The 23693-nt window shown below is 42.8% G+C and overlaps 1 protein-coding gene across 13 annotated transcripts in view; it reads left to right on the top strand.

Moving 5' to 3' along the window:
• MARK3 (microtubule affinity regulating kinase 3) overlaps window positions 1-20557 on the top strand; it is a 107957-nt gene extending 87400 nt beyond the window's left edge. For 3 of the 13 annotated variants that reach the window (XM_060153967.1, XM_060153694.1, XM_060154692.1), the window contains 7 exons: window positions 535-752; window positions 3735-3838; window positions 10047-10208; window positions 10911-11168; window positions 15259-15285; window positions 16573-16617; window positions 20013-20557. In XM_060153967.1, coding sequence (XP_060009950.1) covers window positions 535-752; window positions 3735-3838; window positions 10047-10208; window positions 10911-11168; window positions 15259-15285; window positions 16573-16617; window positions 20013-20358 — 1160 coding nt within the window. In that variant the 3' untranslated portion in view covers window positions 20359-20557. The remainder of the gene's footprint in view (window positions 1-534; window positions 753-3734; window positions 3839-10046; window positions 10209-10910; window positions 11169-15258; window positions 15286-16572; window positions 16618-20012) is intronic. The other 10 variants (XM_060154412.1, XM_060154144.1, XM_060154600.1 and 7 more) reach the window with 8 other exon arrangements.
• The last annotated feature ends 3136 nt before the right edge of the window (window positions 20558-23693 follow it).

The following is a 23693-nucleotide window of genomic DNA, read 5'->3' as shown; positions in this document are numbered from 1 at the left end:
TAAGAATCTGCCTGCAAAAAGGAATAAAAAACAACAAAAAAGAATCTGCCTGCCAATGCAGGGGACACGGGTTTGGGAAGATCCCACATGCCACAGAGCAACTAAGCCCATGCGGCACAAGTACTGAGCCTCCGCTCCAGAGCTCGTGAGCCACAACTACTGAAGTCCGTGCACCTAGAGGCCGTGCTGCACAACAAGACAAGCCACCGCAATGAGAAGCCCACACACCGCAACGAAGAGCAGCCCCTGCTTGCCACAACTAGAGAAAGCCCACGTGCAGCAATGAAGAGTCAACACAGCCAAAAATAAATATATTTTTAAAGTGGTTAGGTAATTTAAAAAAAATAAAATAAAATTGAATTCATTGCATAGGGAAGACATTATACATGAATGGGAAGCATCTTAGAAGATTTTTACTGTCTTATATTCTCTTAGATGAATAGAAATCTTGGGTCATCTTATAAAGTGTTCATTTTCACAGGATAAAACATAAAACTATATTCTGACTTTTAAAAAGTGAACTCTGTATTTTAGCTGGACCAGCTATTCCTTCAGTTGTGGCGTATCCAAAAAGGAGTCAGACCAGCACTGCAGACGGCGACCTCAGAGAAGATGGAGTTCCCTCCCGGAAACCAGGCGGCAGTGCTGCTGGAGGAAAAGGAGTTGCTCCAGCCAGTCCCATGCTTGGGAGTGCAAGTAATCCCAACAAGGCAGATATTCCTGAACGCAAGAAGAGCTCCACCGTCCCTGGTGTAAGTATTGTTGGACTGTAGGGCAGGCTAGGGTTGTAGGATTGAAATGATAAGACATTTTGCTCCTGTGTGTTCATCTGCCTACAAAGCCCTACCCACTGGGCCACCAGGCACAGTCTCAGCCTGTAAGGATCACTTGCTCTGTTGCACGTATTTCTTGTTGAGCCGTATCCCACTGGATGAGTGATCAGATCCTTTATGTCAAGGGCTGTTTTTAGTTACTCCATAAACATCTGCTAAACTTCAGACTGTATCAGGTGCTGAGATATGGAAAGACGTCATAATCTAACAGAGGAAATGAATAAAACCAAATGGGGACAGTGCAGACAGGTGATGGCAAACAGCAACCTGATGGAGTCTGTACAGGGCACTGTGAGCTCTGACTGCCAGGGATTTGGTGTTTGCCCTGCATCTCAAAGGGCTCTATTGATACAGAGTGTTGACTGAGTCCTTACCATGTGCCAGGGACCATGCTGAGTGCTTTTTCATGTCTTAGCTAAATGTTAAGGTGAAGTAATTGAAGAAAAGTTAGGTAATTGTCTAAAGTTATACTGCTAAACCGAATCCGTCTCTTAGTCCCTGCCCTGAACAAAATCTCCCTAGGAAGTAGGTAGTATTTGTTAAATTGAATCTATTCAGTTTCAACAACTTCTTTGTGAATTGAAATGTGTTCTCTCTGACCTAACATAGTGATTATTATTCTTAGCACTCCAAAAGTAATTTTTTTCATGATTTGATGTTTGTATTTATTGTGAAATGATCTCTAAGTCTAATTAACATCCGTCACCATACACAGTTACAGAATTCTTTTCTTGTGATGTGAACTTCTTAGATTTACCCTCTTGGCAACTTCCAAATATGCACTACAGTATTGTTCACTAGAGTCACCATGCTGCACATTGCATCCCCAGGGCTTACTTATTTTATAACTGGAAGACTCAACAAGTAATTTTAGAAAGAATTTTCAGAGAATGAACAATTTTAAGGATATTCTGTAACCACATTTTCCCCTACAAGTTAGCGGTGACAAAGCCTTTCCTCTACCCTAAAGAAACCCCAAACTGAGGATCCCGCACGGAATCTGTGCTGCTCCCTTTGGCCATTTCTTGGGGAGAGGCTTAGAAAGGAACCCAGAAGATTTTGTGTGTTCCATCCTTTGACATTGTGCTTTATCAGAGTAAACGCTGTGTGGAAAGGTTTTTTATTTGGCTTCCTAATGCAGTAAAATTGGATCGTCATTCCATAGCCCTGCAATTTAAATGCAGCCTCCAATTTTTGTTGACAGTTACCAGAAGAAGAAAAAGACTTTGTTCCCTGCCTTCATAACTTCCATTCCTTCACTCTATTCATCTGCACCACCCCCCTTTTGAAAGTATATCGCAAGCATTATTAGCCACTCATATATGATTATTTATAAAGGAAAGAAGTATGTTGTTATAATTTTCTCCCACTTGTCTTCTGCTTCCCTCTACATGATCTGCTCATGTTGTATTAAAGGTGGCTGCTTTTATCTTTGTTTTAAAATTGTTATCTGATAAAAGTTTTTACTTGTGACTTTTATTCCTTGCTTTTTAATTTTGAAAGTATTAGCTTTTTACAAATTGATGTGAAATTCACATGACATATAATTAGCCATTTGAAGCATACTATTCAGTGGCATGTAGTACATTCACAGTGTTGTGCAGCCTCTACCTCTCTCTAGTTCTGAAACACTTCCGAACGCCCTGTGCTCATTAAGTAATCACTCTCTCCAATCCTCTCTTCCCCAGCCCCTGGCATCCAGTAATCTGCTTTCTCTCCCAGTAGGTTTGCCTATTCTGGAGATTTCATATAAATGGACTTATACAAGCCTCTTGTGTCTGCCTTCTTTCACTCACCGTAATATTTTCATGGTTCATCCAAGTTGTTGGGTGAACTCATTCCTTTTTATATGCCACAGTTTGTTTACCTTCTTATTCGTTCATGGACATTTAGATTGTTCCTGTCTTTTGGTTATTATAAATAATGTTGCTGTAAGCATTTGTGTACAAGTTTGTGTACCGCACCTGCCGTATTTGAGTCTCTGTTTCTCCACATCCTTGCCAATACTTGTTATTTTCTGTTTTTTTTAATTATAGCTATCCTGGTGTGTGTGAAGTGGTACCTCATTGTGGTTTTGATTTGCGTTTCCTAAATGACCAGTGATGTTCAGCATCTTTTCATGTGTTTATTGGCCATTTGTATGCCTTCTTTGGAAAAATGTCTATTCAAGTCCTTTGCCCATTTTTAAATTGGGTTGTTTGTCATCTTGTGGTTGAGTTGTAAGGGTTCGTTATATATTCTGGATATTAAACCTTTACCAAATATAGGATTTGCAAATATTTTCTCCTATTCTGTAGGTTCTCTTTTCACATCTTTGATAGTGTTCTTTGATGCACAAAAGTTTCTAATTTTGATAAAGTCCAGTTTATTTTTTTCTTTTTGTTACTCATATTTTTGTGTGTGTGTCTTATCTGAATCTCTCGTCAAATCCAAGGTCATGTAGATATACCCATTTTTTTCTAATAGTTTTACAGTTTTAACCCTAATTTTTATCTTTTTATTTTTTTATTTTTTATTTTATTTGTATATTTACCTTATATTTATAATCCTTGCTTTTTAATTTTTTACTTTGAAAGTATTACCTTTTAAAAATAGTGGATCTCTCTGTCTGCTTTGTTTTAAATAATCCATGAGTTATTACTCTGTAGATTATTATAGCCAGCTTTTCAGAGTCACTTTACCATAGCCATCTTTCATTATTGCAGAAACATTGGAGGCTAGGAAGGAGGGTGGAGGCTGCTGCCTTCATCCTCTTCTCTGATCTAGTGGCCAGTACTGTTGATATTTTAGTGTAGGTTTATTTAAAGAGTATTCACGTTTATTTAAATTAGGTGGGGTTTTTTTCCTATTGTACTATACTTACTAAATAGTTTAAGACCAAAATGCCCTTTTTTTTAATAGAGTAATACAGCATCTGGTGGAATGACGCGGCGGAATACTTATGTTTGCAGTGAAAGAACTACAGCTGATAGACATTCAGTAATTCATAATGGCAAAGAAAACAGGTATGAAATTTTACCTGTTTGCAAGAAAATTTGTTTTTCCCAAGAGAAATGGAAGAATGATATTTGCTTCTCAGTTTTTATAATCAAAATTCAAATACTAGTGGTAAGTATTCGCTAATGGTAAGTTAAATTTGAACGCAGAGTTTTAGTGAGATCCTAGAATTCCAAATTCCTCTCATTGTCCAGAGCTTATCCTCCTGGCCAGCTGCGTATGATGATTGGAAGGGTTGAGTTAAAGCAGGGAGCTTTCCCAGAGGAAATAGATGGTAAGCTATGGTTTAATTGTAGAATTATGAACAGGGAAATGGAGATTATTTTGTGCACATGAATAACTTGAACCAGGGCTGGAAGGGGGAAGGATGAGGACCTGAGACGGGGAGCCACACCTCAGGAAGATGTGGAGCACCTGATGGGGCGGGTGAGCCTTCAGTCATAGGTCAGCAGTGTGTCAGAGGAGCATGGCGGACAAGTAGTAACACAGTCTTCACCTTAAAAGAGACACACTGAGTATCCCAGAGAAATGGAGAGTGCAATCTTCTGAATGATTTTAATCTGGTAGAGAGGCAGTCATACATTGGATAAGCATGATTTAAAATACTAACAAAGTAATATATCAGTAAGGAGTTAGATCATGCAAACAATTTTCTTGGGGTTTCAAAATAAGAAATAGAGTCAGAAAAGTGGGATTAAGTACATCCAGAAACCATGGAGTAGAGCTAAGTTTGGGCAGAGGGAAAAGTGGGTGGGGGGAGTTGGATTGGTAGAGTAGTGAAATATATTGTATATAGAACAAATTTCCCAAATGGGCATGATTTTCCTTCTTTCTTTTTGGAAAAGTAGTATAAAACTAAATTCAAAATGGTGAGATAAGGTCAAAGTGAGCAGATAAAGTTCTGGAGTAGAAATCCATAAAATAAATTCACATCATCTTTCATTGTCCCCTGGCCTCTCTGAACATTGCTTGGTCATATCACATTCTCATGTGTAGCATCAAAATTGTTTTTCCTCTTTTTCTGACATTTACTTTCTGAAATTGCATTATAAGATTTCTGTTTCCTTTAGATCTCATCAGTCAAATGAAATGTTTGATCAGTAACTTCTGTAACAACCTAAGCCTAACCTAACCTCTTTCACCCTTAAAACCAGACTATTTTATCATTCCCCTCTTCCACAGACCACTTATGTTTGAATTGACATGAAGGTAAAAGCTTACTATGTGAGATTACATTCATTTTTCAGTGAATTTTTAGAAATATTTACATCCTGATATTCTGATTCCTATGTGTGTGCTTGTTTTAACATTGTCTTTTTCCTATGATTAAGAACTATTAATAATTTGAGTAGAGCAACTGGGCTAGATAGCTTATAAATTAGTGATTGGTATATTTATTTTTTAATAGTGGTCTATTCTTTGGTAAATTTTCTTTTCTTACAGTTACTTTGTCAAATCTATCAAATTTCTTCTAGTTTGAAGGGATTGAATAGGAGATATCAGTAGAAGACTTAGAAATTTCTTTCTTCTTTTTTTTTTTTGGCCTCATGGAATCTTAGTTCCCTGACCAGGGATTGAACCTGGGTTCCCCACAGTGAAAGTGCTGAGTCCGAACCACTGGACTGCCAGGGAGTTCCCAAAAGTTTCTAATATGTTATGGATATTAGTCTATAGAACTAGAAAAATGTTGTTTCATGACCTTTCTTTTTACAGATTCTTCTAAATTGTTGAATTATTCTATCACATTCCTTTTGAACTTTAGAATATACAATTCTCTGAGGTACAGAGTCAGACTTTTATTTAAAAGGCTATTAAGACCAAGATCTAGGTCTGCTCCCTTGATTTGTGTTTCTGTGTGTGCATCTACTCCTCTAATTCTCCTTCCCTACAGTTATTCAGTTCACTCTTTGGAAATAGTTTTAGGAATACTCTGATTTCTTTGGAGTCATTACCTGTCTGTGTTCTACCTGCAGACGCCTTCCTCAGTGGGGCTGCCTCCTCCTTATACCAGCCTGGGCTTTATGGCATCTGTTAGCATCAGCTCTTTAAATGCTTTGCTGAAAGTGTTGTCTTTATCTTCAGTCAGACAGTGCCTCCAACCACACAAGCGGGGCCCATGATTTTCATAATATCTGGATTTTCTTTTTCTGTCTTACAAATGAATTGAAAAATCGTGGGAAAATATTGGAGGTTTGAGTGCCAAACTGGTGGTCATATTTTTTACTTCCAGTTAAGGAAGGCATTAAATGTGACAACTTTCTCACCCTTAAAATAGATGCTTGAGTCATAAATTATGCACTGAGCCTTCTCTGTGTGCAGATGACTTCTTTGGCAGATTGTTGCTTTTTCCTCTCCCATATATATCTTATTCCTTGACTACAATACTAGTAAGGTACAGGATGCCTGGATCTATGTTAACTTCTGAAAGAAGGACATTAATTCCCATTTTAGCCTTCAATATGTTGGACTTTTTTCTTATACATGAGAGTGTTTTTACAGAATTCCAACAAGAGAATGATTGTGGCTAATGAAAACTAAATGAGCAAAGAAGGTTTTATCACATTTAACACATGTATCTTTGGGTTATATTTTTAATTTTGCTTTTGCCCAATCACTGATGATGCTTTGAGTCAGCAACCAATTTCATATCAGAATGTTCTGATATAGGATAGATGTCATATCAAACAAATTGAAAATACCTTTCCTTTAATAACAGTAAGTAGATTAGAATTTTAAAAAATTATCAGGCATAGATATAAAACCAGAAGATTAACAGGAACTTCACACAATTTGAATTTTAAGAAATCATACTATTTCTGTAAGTTAAGGTTTAAAAAATGATTTTTCCTTGTACCCAGAACTACTAAAAATATAACACAGTTACTGTTTTGTTTATGTAGATTCTTGTGGGGTGGTCTATGAACTATAACCATCATTTGTGCCACTTTCCTGGGGGAGAAATTTTGTCCAGTTTGATGCAGCCCATTGTGATGTTGGGATTGTATGTTGTAAATAGAATTTTTGTGAGTTTGTACAGACTTGACATTCGGCAAACATTTATTGAGTTTACTGTTTCCTAAATTGAGGTGCTAGGCCTACTTTAGAAGTCAAAAAAAACACATCTGTTTTGTTGCTTGCTTTGTGGAACTCGTAATGTGACATGATTAAATTTCTAAAGAAATAATTCATTTAATTGCCTTTAAGATTTTGTAAAATTTAATAATTTTTAATATATCAATTTACACTTCCTTTTTAAGAAGGTCTCTGACTCTAAGGAGGGGTCAGTTTTTTGTTGTAAAGTGTCTGTCCACACAGTCTTGCCTTCAGTGTCCAGCCAGGGAGCAATGGCCTCACAGGGGATAGACTGAGCATCTCCCTGCTCTGGATAAGGAAAGCCATTTCCTTATCCAGAGTCTTTGGGACCATTTATATTCTCCAGGGAAGATGCCAAATAACCCCTGCCTCCTCTTCTTCCCCTGCTTTTTTTTTTTTAATGCATCTATTGATCTTAGCTCCTAATTTGTGCAAGAGAACATCAGCAGCTGGGCAGGGGCATAAAGTGTGTTTGACGACTCTTGACCTGCTCGGAACAGGTAATAGAGCACAAAAGACAGTTGTATTTATCTGTAACTTATTAAAGTAAAATTATATGTATCTGTGTGTATGTATGTTTGTACGTGCATATTGGAAACAACAAAGCATTTCTTCAGATAGTTGAATCACTTAGGACTCTCTGTGTTGCAGGTGACAGAAACCCAGTCCAAACAAGTTTAAATTAAAAAGGGCATCTATGAATTCCTATAACTAAAAAAGTCCAGGGATAGAGTCAGGGTTCATCTCATAGTTCTGCTTCTTCTGCAGGAGTTCCTTGATGGGCTCAGCAGCATCCGCCCTGACATCTTCCGACACTCAGCTCTGCTCAAGCAGAAGCCCTGGGGCTGTCTTCTGGGGCCCTGTTGGTCTGGCTCTGGCCATGTGCCCATCTCTTAATCTGTCACTGGCCAGGGTAGCTGGGAAAGTCTGGGGTGGAGTCAACGACATCGAGAGACCAAAAACCTATTTCTACCAAAACAGAATTCAGGTGTTTTTGCCGAAGGAAAGGACTGTGAAAAACACAAAAGTGAATCTCTGTTTAATCTTTATAAGCCACTCCCCCAAGTGGGAGGGCAGGATTGTCAAACAAACGCAGGGACAAGCAGATCTTCTTGAGCAGTTTATTACAAAGACCTGTCTCCTTCATATTGGGACTGTTAGAATTCCAGTGGCTCATTTCATTAATGTACCTTTTCAGTTAGGAGACCCCGGGGACACGATGAGATTGCAGGCCGTGCTTCCAGGGCGCATGAGCAGACAGGAGTCACTGCGGTACAGTGTGGTGTGCAGTAGCAGGTGCCTGCACTGAATACATAGAGCGGAATGAGTCACTCCTGATGGGAGAGGGCACCGGTGGAGACTTCGCGGAGGGGATGACCTCTGGGTTGAATTTTGATGAAAATAGAAAGATGCCAGCTCTCCAGACACGGAGAATAGCTCCTGCAAAAGTTCTTTGATGCACGACCAAGCGACTGCACATCATCAGGTGGGCCCGAAAGTCTAGTCCCGGGAGGTAACAGTGAAAGGTCAAGCCTGGAGAGGCGGCAGGGGCCGAGCTGTGGGCACCTGAGGATGCTACTTGGATGCCAGCGGAGTTTGGACTTTATCCTGAAGACGCAGTGTGCTTTTGCATGGTTAAAAGCAGATGAGTGACAAGGTCAGGTTTGCGCTTTAGAAAGTTCACAGCTGTATGGTGGACAGATTGGAAAGTGTGAAATTGGAGACCAGTAAAGACAGATGACTTAGGATTGGGCCTGTGGGAGAGGTGAAGCACTGCACGAAGACCCTCAGAGTAGAGGTGGGGAGGCCCGGGCTCATTGAAGTGCTGTTAGGAAGTTGACACCAACAAGATGTCCCAGTTGCTCTGGATGTGGGGCATGAGGGAAAGAACCTGATGTTTCTAGGTTTCAGGCTTTGAAAGGATTTCTGTAGAAAGTCACTGAAAGAGTATGGTCAAAATTCTAAATCCCTGATTATCTTTTAAAGGAAAGAAACTGCCCCTTTGAAATTCCAAGGACATGATGACTGAGCTGGAATTAAGGATGGGGAAGCTCCCTTAGGTAGTTTTGTCCCATAGCTGTCTGTGCCAGGTGAAACTGCAGACATGTAGCCACTTGTTACTCTTTTTCTGTCTATAAACAGTTAATTCGTTCTTATTAGTTTTCCCACCTTGAAAAATGGGGCTCTGTTGACCCCTTAGGAATTCAGAGTGTTGTTTATAAAGAAGTGAAAGTCCTTTGAGTAGGAAGGTTTTAACAGGATACTTTTTTTAAATAAATTTATTTTATTTTTGGCTGCATTGGGTCTTCATTGCTGCGCACGGGCTTTCTCTAGTTGCAGCGAGCAGGGGCTACTCTTTGTGCAGTGCGCGGGCTTCTCACTGTGGTGCCTTCTCTTGTTGCAGAGCACGGGCTCTAGGCACTTGAGCTTCAGTAGTTTGTGGCGCGGGGGCTCAGTAGTTGTGGCTTGCGGGCTCTAGAGCACAGACTCAGTAGTTGTGACGCACGGGCTTAGTTGCTCCGCGGCATGTGGGATCTTCCTGGACCAGGGCTCGAACCCGTGTCCTCTGCATTGGCAGGCGGATTCCTAACCACTAGCGCCACTAGGGAAGCCCAACATAGGATACTTTGATAAATACAAACAACATAGGATATCTAAACAACATAGGATACTTCGATAAATAGAACTAGTTACTGCTGCGCCTGTGATGTTACTAGTCCATTTAAAATATGACAGTGTGCTTTGGGAACAGGTCAAGAGCATAGTGGGCTCATGTTATAGATTCACTTTGGTATGAATGGAGGCATCTCTTTTAGGGTAGGCTTAATTTTATACATAGCTCGGAAGAGATCGTCCCTCTCACGTAAATATTCAAACATGTATGATGTTATTTTCTTTTCTTTAAAGCTAATAAACTTTTTAAATTGCTGTTTTAAAAAAAGCAGATACAGATTAGCAGTTGCTCCAGAATCCCCAAAACAGGTTTAAGAGATTTTTGTTCCTTGACAAAGACGAGATGGTTTGGGGAGGAAGGTTATATGCTTTGAACAAGAGTTGCTCTTTTTGTCACTAGTCCATCATACTGTTGTTTCTGCCTCTGCCTGAACCCAAACCCCCTCCCAGCCTGATGGAAATGTTCGCTTACGCAGCTAGCCCTGCCTCTGTTTGTAAGACATCTTCCACCTGTCGGCTGCGACATCACAAGTCGATGTCCATGTCAGGCTCTGGGCGCCCCAAGATGATGTTACCTCCAATAGACAGTGAAGGAGATAACTTCAAGGCTATGTAAGAAAATGCACATTCCTTGTGAAACTAATGTGTACCCACTGCTTCTTAATTTTGTGCTGTGGATTTTATAGTCCAAGATTTTGTTCCAGTTGTCTACAAAGTGTCCTTCCTGTGTGTGGTTTTAGTTAAGCACATCCTGTCTCATGGTGTCCCTGGTCATCTTTGTGTCTTCATGCCTTTGCATACTACAAAGGGTGTAAGAAATTCCCCCTTCTTTCCAAGTTGCTTTCAGCATGTGGAATTTTACAGTACTTATGCCATTTTTGTGCTTCCAAAACTTTTTAGTTGCCTATTCTTCAGTTTCACCTGCATAGCCTTTATTTCTTTTGTATTGGCAAGTTTCTCTGCATGTAAGCAATTTGAGAGGGAGGCAAAGGAAAAAAAGCTTGAGTTAGCTGTTCTTTGTTCTAGAATTTCCCTGCATTAATCTTGTCCTTGAAAATATGTGTGTACTGTTCCCTTAAACTCCATGAGGTTTTGTTTGATTATGTACTATTCCTTTGGTACCCTTTGCCATTTAACTTACCTTTTGCTCCTAAGTCCTATAAAATACCCCTTGGATCTGGATTTATATAACTGGTTTTCTCCACTCTATATCAAAGGTATATTGTGATCGTAAATGTTTGTGTGCCATGTTTGCTACAAAGCCAGGGTTTTGTGAACAGAGATCTAAGAATCTGTCATTTTCTGATCTCAAAGCACTATTCCTGACCAGAGAGCTCCAGTTGCTTCAACACACAGTATTAGCAGCGCCACCACCCCAGATCGAACCCGCTTCCCAAGAGGCACTGCCAGTCGTAGCACTTTCCACGGCCAGCCCCGGGAGCGGCGCACTGCCACGTATAACGGCCCGCCTGCTTCACCCAGCCTGTCCCATGAAGCCACACCATTGTCGCAGACTCGAAGCCGAGGCTCCACTAATCTTTTTAGTAAATTAACTTCCAAACTCACGAGGAGGTAAGTGCCTAGGTGGTGCTGTTGGTTGGAGCAAACACAAGGGCAAAGGGAGAAGTGCCATCTCCCTCGTGTGAAGCCGCTGCCCAGATGCTTTTCAGTTTGTCTTTAGCTCACATTTTTCTAATGCTGTACTTTCAAAACCTTTCAGAAGAGGAATTATAGAGCTCAGAGTCCTTTCACAACACTAAAAGTTATCTAGCACTTGGGAGGTGGTTGTTGTTTAATTACTTTTCCTTTTACTCTCACATCTCTCTACATGGCATGTGCACTTCAGTTTAGCGAAAGCCCAGATCCAGTGTAGTTCGGGGGCTGGCGCCCCATTGGTAGCCACCGAGGAAGACGTGTATGGTGTAAGCGTCCCTAGACACGGAGGAGAGAGACATTTCCTCTTCTCTCGTTGCATTCCAGTGTCGTTGAGGAGCACTAAGTTTCTTAGAGCTTCAATCTTGAAATTGTTCTCTCTGTTGGCCTGAGTTATAATGAGAACAAGGTAACATTCTATATTGAATAGTTTTGGAGATAAAATCCTTGCCTTATTCTTAGGAAGAAGCTAGTATCTGGTCATGTATAAAATCTTTTGTATGTCCAGTAGACTGTCAGTTGGGGCCTTGGGAAATCTCTAAAGGTCCCTTGAGGTACTTTTAACTTTATTTCCAGAATCTTCGTCTAGAGGTTGCAAAGCCTAGAAACATTGGCTACTATAAGAGGAAAAAGAAAAGATACCACTCTGCATTATAAGCAAAGGCACCTTTAGCCAGGACCACACCCAGGAAACCTGAGAGCCCTTGCAGTTCCAGGACAGCCAGAGGAAATTCTTTGAACTTAAGCCTCTCTGTGGATTAGTCTGTCCGAGGTGTCCTGCAGGTTTTGCCTGTTACAGACCCTCTGGTTCATCACTTGTGTCTTCTTCACAGAACAACAGTGGGCTCTTCCCAGAGTCTAAAATGATACATGCCCTCCTCCTCTCTTCTCTGACTCTCTGTGGCCCGTTAGCCTACTGATCTGTTATGTGCCGTCTTCTTGATTTAACCTGTAAGCTAAATACCACTTTTCAGTCTCCCCCAGTAATTTTATTTTAAATCAGTCATCTAAAACTTAGACAAGTCACATTAAACTGTCTTTCCCCAGATGATCTGTTCATTGTCAGGATGTCAAATACCAGATTAGGGAGGACTTCTGATATCCACTAGCATTGACTAGAGGTCAGAGGAGTCCAGAGTTTCTGGTCTACCCTGTTATTCTCTGAGCCCCTTTGCTGAGACATCCCATTCCAGGCTGGGCAGAAGAGCAGAATGGTCTGAAGGGCCTTGCCAGATTTGGGGCACCCATTTGTGGCCAGCAAGAGAGACAATGAGTTCAACCCAAGAAGAGTCTGATGACCCCCAAAATAATGCGTTGCTTCCTTTCAGGGTCATCCCAGGTGCTGTTCCCAGCCTCCCTGTGCCTTAGCTCCTTCCTCGGAGCCTAGGCTGCTTAATGTCAACTGATCCTTTGCCCTCTGGTCCCCGAGAACAGAAGGGATGTGTGGCAGTCAGGTCTGTCTAAGCTCCAGTCACAGGACAGTCAGCTTTGTGTCCTTACACATTGGTCAGTAATGGGCTCTTTAAATAAAGCCTTGCACATCATTAAAATCCTTGAATTTATTTGTTTGCCTCCTTCGTGGGTTTTTGGGGGTCATCTTAATACTATCATTGACAAAAATAACATCAGCCACAGTATACTGAATGCTTCCTGTGTGCTAAGCTAAAGAGATGTCTGTAGATTTATAGATATAGGAATACTCTTTTTTTTTTTTCTTTTGTGGTACGCGGGCCTCTTACTGCTGTGGCCTCTCCCACCGCGGAGCACAGGCTCTGGACACGCCGGCTCAGCGGCCATAGCCCACGGGCCTAGCCGCTCCGCGGCATGTGGGATCTTCCCGGACCGGGGCACGAACCCGTGTCCCCTGCATTGGCAGGCGGACTCTCAACCACTGCACCACCAGGGAAGCCCAGGAATACTCATTTTATATACATAAATAAGTATGTGTGTATGCACACACATGCATTCTCTCTCACATACTCATTTAATCTCCATAATCTACCCCATGGAATAGACATTGTCCCAGTTTCATAGAAGAAACTGGAGGCAAGGTTCAGAGAGATGAAGGCACATGTTGAAGATCCTACAGCAGAAGAGTGCTGAGTCAGATCCGTGGCCCCAGAAGAGCCTTGAGCCCACTGTGCAGTGTCCCTGGCAGAAAACGGTAAAGCACCGTTACAGACGTGAGTCCTTTCCCCACATTTTAGAATTAAATTTATTTCATGTATTTGAATTGAAAGTGAAGGCTGAGGCTTCTTGTTAAAAATATTCTAGAGGGGCTCATCTGATTTTATAATGTCCACCCCAAAATTTTTACAGAAAGTCTTCTGTTAGTTTGCAGACTGAGACCTGTAGCCTCCCTTGGTGCTGTACTTCAGTTGTAGTCAGTTCATTCTTAAAAACAAGAGTCCTTGCTGCCGCAGCATCAGCTTCTTACCCTCTCCTAACAATAATTGTGAGGGTTAAAGTTCTAGTGCAGGAAAGGCTCAGGTGTTGGCACGTAGATGCCGCAAGGAGACCTGCTGTGACGTGGTGGGACTGGCATCAGAAAACTGGCCCTCTGCTCCTGGCTGTGCCCTGGATGTTGTGAGAGCTTTAGAGAGCTGTGGGCTCAGGGCACTCAGAGTCACCCATACTCTGCAGGCAGGACAGCCCGGGCACAAGCGCAGGTGCCTCTGTGCTCCTGGGAGCCATCCATGTGCTCCCGGGCGGAGTGTGAGAGCCTTAATCCTGTAGCTTCCTCCTCTTTATACCTCAAGGGATTTAAGGGAGGAAAAGTTAAGAAAATCAGTCCTATGGTACCTGAGCAGTCCCCTTGACTTTTCTCAGGTAGAAAATTCGGAAATGAAAATACATTTTAAAGGTATTAATCAGTTTTAATCAGTTTTCACATGCATGATCTTTCCTTACTGTGTGTAATCCTGCTGTATACTACTTTTGATCTGATTATGGAGTGGTGGGCGGTTATCTCCAGTAGTTAGATACTTTTAAAATTGGTAGGTATCTGAAGCAATGCAAAAGTCATCCCAAATTAGGAAAAAAACAACGAAGGAAGTTATTAATTCAGTCAGTCCTCAAATACATTTGAGTGCCTCCTGTGCTCTGTCTCAGAACTGAGATTTAGAAATAGCTTGACAAGCCCAGCTCACACTCACCCAGGAATGCTTATTGCGTGATCATACAAGCCTGAGCCAGTTTGAAATTTCTTTTGTCAAATTCTGTTGAGCACAACCCAAGCATCTCCTTAAATTTTTTTTTAATGAGCAGAGTTACTTCTTTTAAACACAGCTCTTTCCGTTTATTACATAAAACATAAAAATGAACCCCCCACTGTTGTCTGGTCATTTAATTTTCATTCATTTTGATATCTAAAGCTCTAAAAAGTCTACTTCATTTTAAACTCCCAGTAACTTATTACAGTGCTGTATGTCAGTTATATCAAAACTGGAAGGGAAAAAAACCTAACCTCCAATGACTTTTTTTCTTAAAAAGTGATTTATACGAAACCACTGTAACAGACATTCTGTTAATGTCTAAATCATCTTCCTGAAGTAAGTAATGATTCTCTTCATGGATAAATATTTTTATAATGAAATTTTTAATGTTTCTGTATAAGGTGATTTTTTGTTCATAAGATATTCTGAAGAAAGTTGAGGAATGTTATTTTATTTCTAGTACATTGCAAATGACTTTAACACAAAATGTTGAATTTTATTATCTTAAGGTATACCCATCTGAAGAACCTTAAAACATTTAATTATAGTTAATGTCAATATTTACTGCTAAATTTTTTCTTACAAGTACAGATTTTTTATATTTCTGTTTAAAAGATCACATACTCAATTATTTGTGATAATTTTACTTTTTCATCAAATGTCGCTGTTTCATTGTTCATTGGACAGGAGAGGAGCCCTGTTTTACTTGCTGTTTTTTGTTCTATCTGTAATTGACTATTTAACTTGTGCAACTCATTTTTGTTAATTTTTTTTTTTGGCTTAATTTCTTTTAGAAACATGTCATTCAGGTTTATCAAAAGGTAGGATTTATATATACACATTTTTTTTTCAATCCTCACCCTGAAATGGCTCCTGCAATTAACATCAGGTTTGGCTTTCTAGCCTTGTTTTTTTTCCTTAAACACTAAACTTTCTGCTGAGAACTAAATACTTCTTTGAAAGGAAGCTGGAAAGAAAGAGATTAACTCTGTCAGGCATTTTTAAAGGGACTGTGGCACCCATGTAACAAGAGGCCTACGCATGCTCTGTGCATTTTCTTCCTTTGGTAGAATTATTTAGCATCCAAATAATTCTGTCTTCATACTAATAACACTTAGCATGCTTCTGTTTGAAGAATGAGATGTTCAGTAACAATGTGCAATTCATGATTAGCCTCAAGCATGCAAACGGTAAGTGGTAATTGTGTTAGCTGTCGTTTTTTATTTCATGAAGGATTGCATTAGCAAAAGGCTTTAAAATGACAGATAAATCAGCTAATATCCTGATACTGGAAATAAATGTAAAATTCACACCTACAACCTCATTTGTTGGGGTTTTTCAGAAATTAAGACGTGGGCAACTGTATAGCAGAAATATTTTAATATTTTCCAAGAGTTGAAGAGTGAATAGTATTGTATCTAAAAGGCACTTTCCACCAACCTCTGAAGAAAGTATGTCTCATTTTTACTTAAAGCACTGTAGTAAATGTTATTCTTACTAGGTAGATAGTTTTTTGATGATGACACTCAAAAGACCAGAAGCGTTGCTCGCTGTCTCGGGATGCACACACCCTTGAGGGAAAAGCTGCCGCTGCAGCCGCATCGTGCCTGCCGCTCTCAGCTCACCAGCGGGCCAGGCTATGGGTTTTTATGTGGAGGCCACCAGTGGGTCGTGGAGAGTCTTTATTCACGTGAGCTCTTTATCAGAAACCGTGGGAAGAGTGCTTTCTTTCTGTGGGAAACTCCACTCCATGATTATTTAATTGGAAACCCACTATACTTTGGGTAGTGATTAAAAAGAATACCTCCAGTTGAAGGCCGTGAGTGTGCGCAGATTCCAGAGCTGGGCAGGAATACCTGTTGTGTATGTGAAGCAGGTGTGTAGCCAGCCTCCTGCACGGCCTTCATGAACTCATGGCGGTGGCCTCTGGCAGAGTCACACCTACAAGAGTAGGAGTTTTAATAAGCTCAGCTGGTGACCAAAAAAAAGTGCTTTGGATTTGTTCATTTTATAATGTCTGTGTTTATATTTGGGTTGGTCGTGTACTGGTGTGTAAGATATCTTTTCTCTTTCCCACTTCTCTGTGCTTCTGCATTCTATTCATTGAGGCTTCCAACTGAATATGAGAGGAACGGGAGATATGAGGGCTCAAGGTGAGGGAAACGATTTTTACTTAAAATATTTTATAGGTATTTACCTCATTTCTGCGGCAGAGGCAACACCCCTTTTCTGAACGTCCTGCATCTGTCCCTGCTCCACGTGGAATTGCTTAGTGACACCAGCAGTATGTGGTCAGGAAGCATTGCTGCTGCCGCCGGCACCTGGCAGCCACGTGAGGGCGCTGGAGTGCTGCAGCCACCTGCTGGTGGGAGCCTCGGGTCCCAGCCCCACCTGGGTTCTCACTGGTGTTTGGGTGTTAAAATACGCATTCCTAGGCATAGGAACGTGGAATTGCCATTTGAAAACTGTGACCAGGTAGCCTGGACCTCAGCGGCAGATCAGCCAGTGGCCTAAAGCCATTTCAAGTATAGATGCTGTTTTGGAACTACAGTTATATAAATTTGAACATTAAGTGTGATTTTTCCTCTTTTTCTTTTTAATGTTTGTAAACTCAAAGCTGAGCAGAAGTGACTTTACTTTCTAAAGTTTGATATTAAGCTGACTGTGTTCCTTCCTTTACCACCTCATTGTTCCCCTTCCCTTTCCTAAGGCAATAGTGCACAACTTAGGTTATTTCTTTTTCAAAAATTTGAACGAAAAACTTCATGCCATGGGTTAGTTTTCTTTTGCGAGACACCTGTATATCCCCTTGTTCAAATGTAAGTGTTCCCTTATGCTTTTGAAATAAATTTCCTTTTGTAATTTAAAAAAAAGACGCATTCCTCCTGCCTGAGCTCTCCTGACCTGAGGTGAGGTCTGGGAGTCTGGAGCATTGTCGACCTGGTGAGAACTCCTGGCATAGTTCTAGTCTCAAGGAGTGAAAGCAGAATATTTAGGAGAATTTTTTTTTTCTTTTTTGGCCGCGCCATGTGGCATCTTAGTTCCCAGACCAGGGATTGTACCCTGGCCCTGGCAGTGAAAGCTCCAAGTCCTAAGCACTGGACCTCTAGGAAATTCCCTAGGAGAATTTTCATATTTCAAATTAGATGTCTTTTTTTTTTCTCTTTAAGAATGATTATGTAGGGAATTAAGTGGTTAGGACTCTGTGCTTTCACTAGGTCCCAGGTTCAGCCCCTGATCGGGGAACTAAGATCCCACAAGCCGTGCAGTGCGGCCAAAAGAAAAAGAATGATTATGTAGTTGAGTGTTTTGCGTTTAAATTTTCTGTACCTGTCATTGCATGGATCTGGCGGCAGGGGCAGTCACCAGATGGGTTCAGGACTCTAGATTTCTTCCACTTGTGCCCTTTTTTATGCCAGTCGCCACCATGCTGTTTCAGGTCCTTGTTAGCCCATTTCCTCTCTTCCTGGTCTTTCTAAAACACAGCTCTGATCATGACTACCCTGAATGAAAACCTGCAGTGGCCCCATCGCCTGGCCGACCATGTCCATATGAGGCCCTGTGTGGCCTCAGCAGCCCCAGTTTCCCCCACGCACAAATCCCTCAGTTGAGGCAGAAGTTCAGGGTGAGAGTCAGGCAGCATCCCCCCGCCTGCCCTTGAGCAAGTCTAGCTGCCCTGAGTTTGTCTCCCCAGCCATAGTTGGGAGGGACTAACAGAACCCACCTCCTGGTGTGCTGAGGATCAAGGGCTCAGTAAATGCCAGCGGCCGTCTGGGGGGGGTGAGACTGTGCCCTCAGCTCCAGTCCGTGGGTACCTTCGAATTTGCCCTCAACACATTCTGTGCTTTCCATACCTCCTTGCCTTCACTTAAGAGATTTCCTCTGCCCTAGACACAGACTTTCTCCCGCCTCCGTCATGTTGAAATCCCATGGTGTCTTCGTAGCTCTTCTCAGATGCCATTGCCCGCCCCGCCCCGCGTCGTCTACCCTGCCTTTCCCTCTGCTCCACTCCTCCCCTCTCTTGCGGTCCTCCCTGTCAGGCGGGCTCCACCTCTCTGGGACTCTAGCTGACAGCCCGTGCCTTACCTGTGCTATTGCTGTTTCCTTGTGTTTTAGTTTTTCCCCCCCTGACCCCAGCTTAGAGAGCTTTTGCTTTTTTTTGTAACCTATTTAGTATTTAGCAGCATTTTATACTTAGGAAGCTTTCAAACAGTTTTGGTAGGTGTGAACCAAACTGAATATTCTGTTAGCAGGTGGCTGACAGGGAGAGTTACATACACAGTAAACCCTACGGTCCACTCTCAGCTCTGGTGAATTTGCCATAGGATTGAGTGTATTGAACATACATACACTGTGAGTTTTTGTTGATTTTTTTTTTTTTTTTTTTTTTTTTTTTTTTGGCGGTACGCGGGCCTCTCACTGCTGTGGCCTCTCCCGTTGCGGAGCACAGGCTCCGGATGCGCAGGCTCAGCGGCCATGGCTCACGGGCCCAGCCGCTCCGCGGCATGTGGGATCTTCCCAGCCCGGGGCACGAACCCGTGTCCCCTGCACTGGCAGGCGGACTCTCAACCACTGCGCCACCAGGGAAGCCCCACTGTGAGTTTTTAATGCACAGGCGTGTTAGGTATTCACCCTCCTAATTGAGAATGTCAGTAACGGCTTGTGGCAGTAATGATTAAATACCGCAGAGCAGTGAGATGGTAGGTGCCTCTTGGAGTTCCTGAGAGAGCCGTGCCTGGGACCACAGCCTGCACCTTGTGAATCTGTACAGTTTACATTCAAATTGGTCATTTCAGTGCTCAGCAGCAAGTAAGCCTCAACATTTCATTTTCCTATTTCAGTAGTAAGGTAGTGTCATCTAAGAATTCTTTTTAACTGTGAAGTTGGAAGTTTAAATTAGCACAGTAAAAGGAAAAATGCTAAGGTGGTGGTAGGGGACTGAGAGAATGGCCCACTCTCTTACCTAGCTGTACTTAGCATCTGGGGCCGTTTGCCGGGAAAGTGATTTTCAACTGTGTTGAGTAACTGGTTATCCTGAGTAACAGTTACAGTGGAGGTTATGATGAATCGAATCTTTTAAAATTGTGGTAGGAGAAGCAGCCAGGCCGAGCAGACCTGGTGGCTGGGCTGCTGCCGCCGCCTCCCTGAGCTGGCCTGTGAAGGGCCCTGCCGGCACCTTGCCGCCGCTAGCCAGCCTGGATGACAAGGGCTGGGCTCTGGAGACGTGCTCAGTTCGCTCTCCACTTTGCCTCCTCCCAAGGGTTCTGTTTAACAATTACTTTCTTAATTTTCACCGGATGACTGGTGGAGATTTTTCGGCCAGGTAGATTTTTTACATTGTGGCTTATGATTGGGACGGGAAGGGGGTTGTGGAGAAATAGGTGAGTACTTCTTAGCAAAGGAACAGTCTACCAGCCATGAGCCTATGCGGGAAAAACGTGGAAGTCATTTATTATGCTGTATTGAAGACGTTGGTCATGAGCTGGGTAGAGTAGAAAAGGTGAGTTTTCCTGTGCAATTAAGAATAAACCTGCACTGTGCCTTTCAGTCGCAACGTATCTGCTGAGCAAAAGGAGGAAAACAAAGAAGCAAAACCTCGTTCCCTGCGCTTTACCTGGAGCATGAAAACCACTAGTTCCATGGATCCCAATGACATGATGCGGGAAATCCGCAAAGTGCTGGACGCCAATAACTGTGACTACGAGCAGAGAGAGCGCTTCTTACTCTTCTGTGTCCACGGCGACGGGCACGCGGAGAGCCTCGTGCAGTGGGAGATGGAAGTGTGCAAGCTGCCAAGACTGTCTCTGAACGGGGTCCGGTTTAAGCGGATATCAGGGACGTCCATAGCTTTCAAAAATATCGCTTCCAAAATTGCCAATGAGCTAAAGCTGTAACCCAGTAATTATGGTGTAAATTAAGTAGCAATTTAAAGTGTTTTCCTGAACACTGATGGAAATGTATAGAATAATATTTAGGCAATAACGTCTGCATCTTCTAAATCATGATATTAAAATATAAGGACGAGAGCACGCCTGGGAGCGAAAGCTGGCCTTTTTTCTACGAATGCACTACATTAAAGACGTGTGACACGTGTGCCCTCTGTCTTATTTCCATTGCCCTGAAAGTCAGCGTGTGACATCCATCTCCACGTGCCTCCTGTCTGTGCGGGTGTGAGAGTGGACGGTGTGTGTGTGAAGTAGTGCTACGGAAGCATCTCCTTACACTGGCAACCAGAGTTGTTACGAGTACCTCTGTGGGAGATTATTTGGTGCTAAAACATTAAAATTGCCAAGGAGGAAAATACTGAATTACTACTAAGAATTAACTTTAAGACTAGTTGGTAATTAATGCAGGTTTACAGTTCATGCCTGTGGTTTTGTGTTTGTTGTTTCGTGTTTTTTTTTTAGTGCAAAAGGTTTAAATTTATAGTTGTGAACATTGCTTGTGTGTGTTTTTCTAAGTAGATTCACAAGATAATTAAAAATTCACTTTTTCTGAGTAAAATCTTGCATTGTCTCCTAATACTGTATTTAAGATTCAGATTAAGGCAGTGACTTAAAAGTATGTGTTTTTGCCTCCACCACCAAGTTGAACAAAAGCAAATGGAAAGTGTGCGAAGGCCGGGCCACTCTTTCCTTAGCGTGGATCCCAACATTTTGTGATTTCTAGCATCTTTTTTCCCCAAAGGCAATAAAGGGAGAAGATGGCCCCCCTGGTGACCTGAGCAGGATGGGAGTCGGGAGTGGCCGTCAGCCTCAGCCTCGGGAGCCCCGGCGCGCCCCCGTGTGGAGAAACGCCAGGCCTTGGCAGTTCTGGGTTTGTTCTCCATGAAGTATGTAATTTTCCTCTCTTGTTTTTTGTGATTCAGTACATGAATTAGACTCACAGCCGTTTCCCAACACCTACATGGTTACATAAAGAGGGTAATAAACTCATCAGTCAGTTTGATGCTTTAATCTCACGGGGATATTATCACATTAATTGGTGTGCTGTTTGGGTTCTGGGTTTGTCGGTGGTGGTCCAAGTATGAAAGTCTGGTCACTCAGTCACAAATACTTACTGTCTACCACGGGCAGAGCACTGTTTTGGGTATTTGGGATACATCCTTCGCCTCTTAAAGCATATGTCCTAATAGGAGAGCAGTCAGTAAACAATAGTACAGTATCTAGTATAGAACAAAGTGGTAAATGGCATGAAAAACGTCACAGGACAGGGTCAGGCATTCCAGAGGTCCTGGGGCTCGGGTGGGGATGGGATGCTTGAGCAGCGGCCTGGCTGCGAGGGAGGCATCCGCGCACGTCTCCCGGAAGAGTACCTGGCCGAGGCCGGAGCGCAGCAGCGAGCTGGAGCAGAGTGGAGGGCATTTGGTCAGGGTGCCAACTGGGCCACAGAGGTGATGCAGATGTGTTTTTACTCTGAGATGGGAGGAGCTGGGGGGTTCAAACAGAAGAAGAAGAGTGGCCTCAGGCTTTCAAACCCGTGTTCTGGCAGCTGTGTTGCAAATTCATCCCAGGGCGTGAGGAGAAGCCAGAAACGCCATTTGGAGGCTGTCGGCCCTAATTAGGTAAGAGATGATGCTGCCCTGGTGAGACTGGTTGGATTCTGGGTATGTTTTGAAATAAGAGTCAACTGCGTTTACTCCTGGATTAGAAATGGGTGAGTGAGAAGAAGCCAAGGATGACTGTCCTGGTTTTCGGCCAGAGCAGCAGAAAGGAGAGGGTTGCTGCCCACGAAACAGGACAGGTTGTGGGAAAGTTTGGGGGTGGGAGAACAGGTTTGGACACATCGAGTTTGAGGTACCTTTACACATAGGTGGAGACTGGGGAGAGAGACCCCGGGAAGCCTCGGCAAGTGAGAGAAGCTCATCAGAGCAGAGGAGAGGACCAGTGCTGAGCCCCAGAGACAGTGCCTGGGGAGGCCGGGGAGAAGAGGTGGGCCTGGCGGGAGAGCCTTGTGGTGGGAGGAGCGCCAGGCCTGTGGTCCCCAGCCAGGGTCAGGGAAGGATGGAGGGGTCAGTGCCCTTTGACCTAACAATAGAGCCGGTCATTTTCACCTTACTGGTACTTTCAAACCTTTGTGATTACGGGAAAAAAAAACAAGTCCCCTCATTTTTTCACTTGAGGCATTCTCCTTTCTCCTCCAGACCCATCCCCTTTCAGCATGCACTTTTCCGGGAGCACAGTGTGCAGGGCTTCCTGTGCAAGATGGCCCTGCAGGAGCTGCGGGGGTGAAGCGGAGCTCTGCCAAGCAAAGGTGTGGCTGCAGCCGAGTTTCTTCTGATCCTGTTGCCTTGGACATGTTTGAAATTGTTTTCAAGGACAAATGGAATACTAGAAGTTAAACTCCTTTAGGAGAAATCAGTTTACCACGTGCCCTAATGAAATGGCCACTCTTTATACAGACACAAATGTTCATATTATTTTTGATTGCTTATTTGTCATAAGCCATATCTGCATCTTAATAGTTACTGATCCAATGAGAAATTGTGTGTGTTTGTAGTACCAGTATTCACCTGCAGAAGTCATCTGAACTGGTTGTATGTAAAAGACTCTATTGATGAAGGTTTGAGTTTAGTGGCAGCATAGGTAGTGTTACCTTTACTGAGGTTAAAACTTGAGATCTCATCCATTACTGAGGGGCCCACATCCTTCCTTGAGATACTACGTCCTCAGGATATGGCATTTTTATTCTTCATACAGTGAATTTTTTTTTACTTTACTTATTTGGCTGCGTTGGGTCTTAGCTGCAGCACGCGGGATCTTTTGTTGCAGCACACAGGCTCTTTGCAGCACGTGGGCTTCTCTCCACTTGGGGCACGTGGGCTTCAAACCACACAGGCTCAGTAGTTGTGGCACATGGGCTCTCTAGCTGCACACATGCTCCAGAGCGCGGGCTCTCTAGTGTGGCCCGCGGGCTTCAGAGCTCACGGGCTCAGTAGTTGTGGCGTGCAGGCTCCAGAGCACGTGGGCTCTCTCTTTGAGGCACACGGGCTCAGTAGTTGTGGCACGTGGGCTTAGTTGCCCCATGGCATGTGGGATCTTAGTTCCTCAACCAGGGATCGAACCCACGTTCCCTGCATTGGAAGGCAGATTCTTAACCACTGGACCACCAGGGAAGTCCCGTATGGTGAATTTTGAAAGGGAATATTCTAGAGTACTTTGATTACTTGAGACAAAGCCACACTTTTTTCCTCATTTACTTCCCTGGAATCCCTCAGAAGTGAGGTAAG

The sequence above is a fragment of the Lagenorhynchus albirostris genome, chromosome 1, assembly GCF_949774975.1.
Source record: "Lagenorhynchus albirostris chromosome 1, mLagAlb1.1, whole genome shotgun sequence".
Taxonomy (NCBI): Eukaryota; Metazoa; Chordata; class Mammalia; order Artiodactyla; family Delphinidae; genus Lagenorhynchus; species Lagenorhynchus albirostris.
Note: the sequence above shows the minus strand (reverse complement) of the source record. Positions and strands in the feature narration are given on the sequence as shown.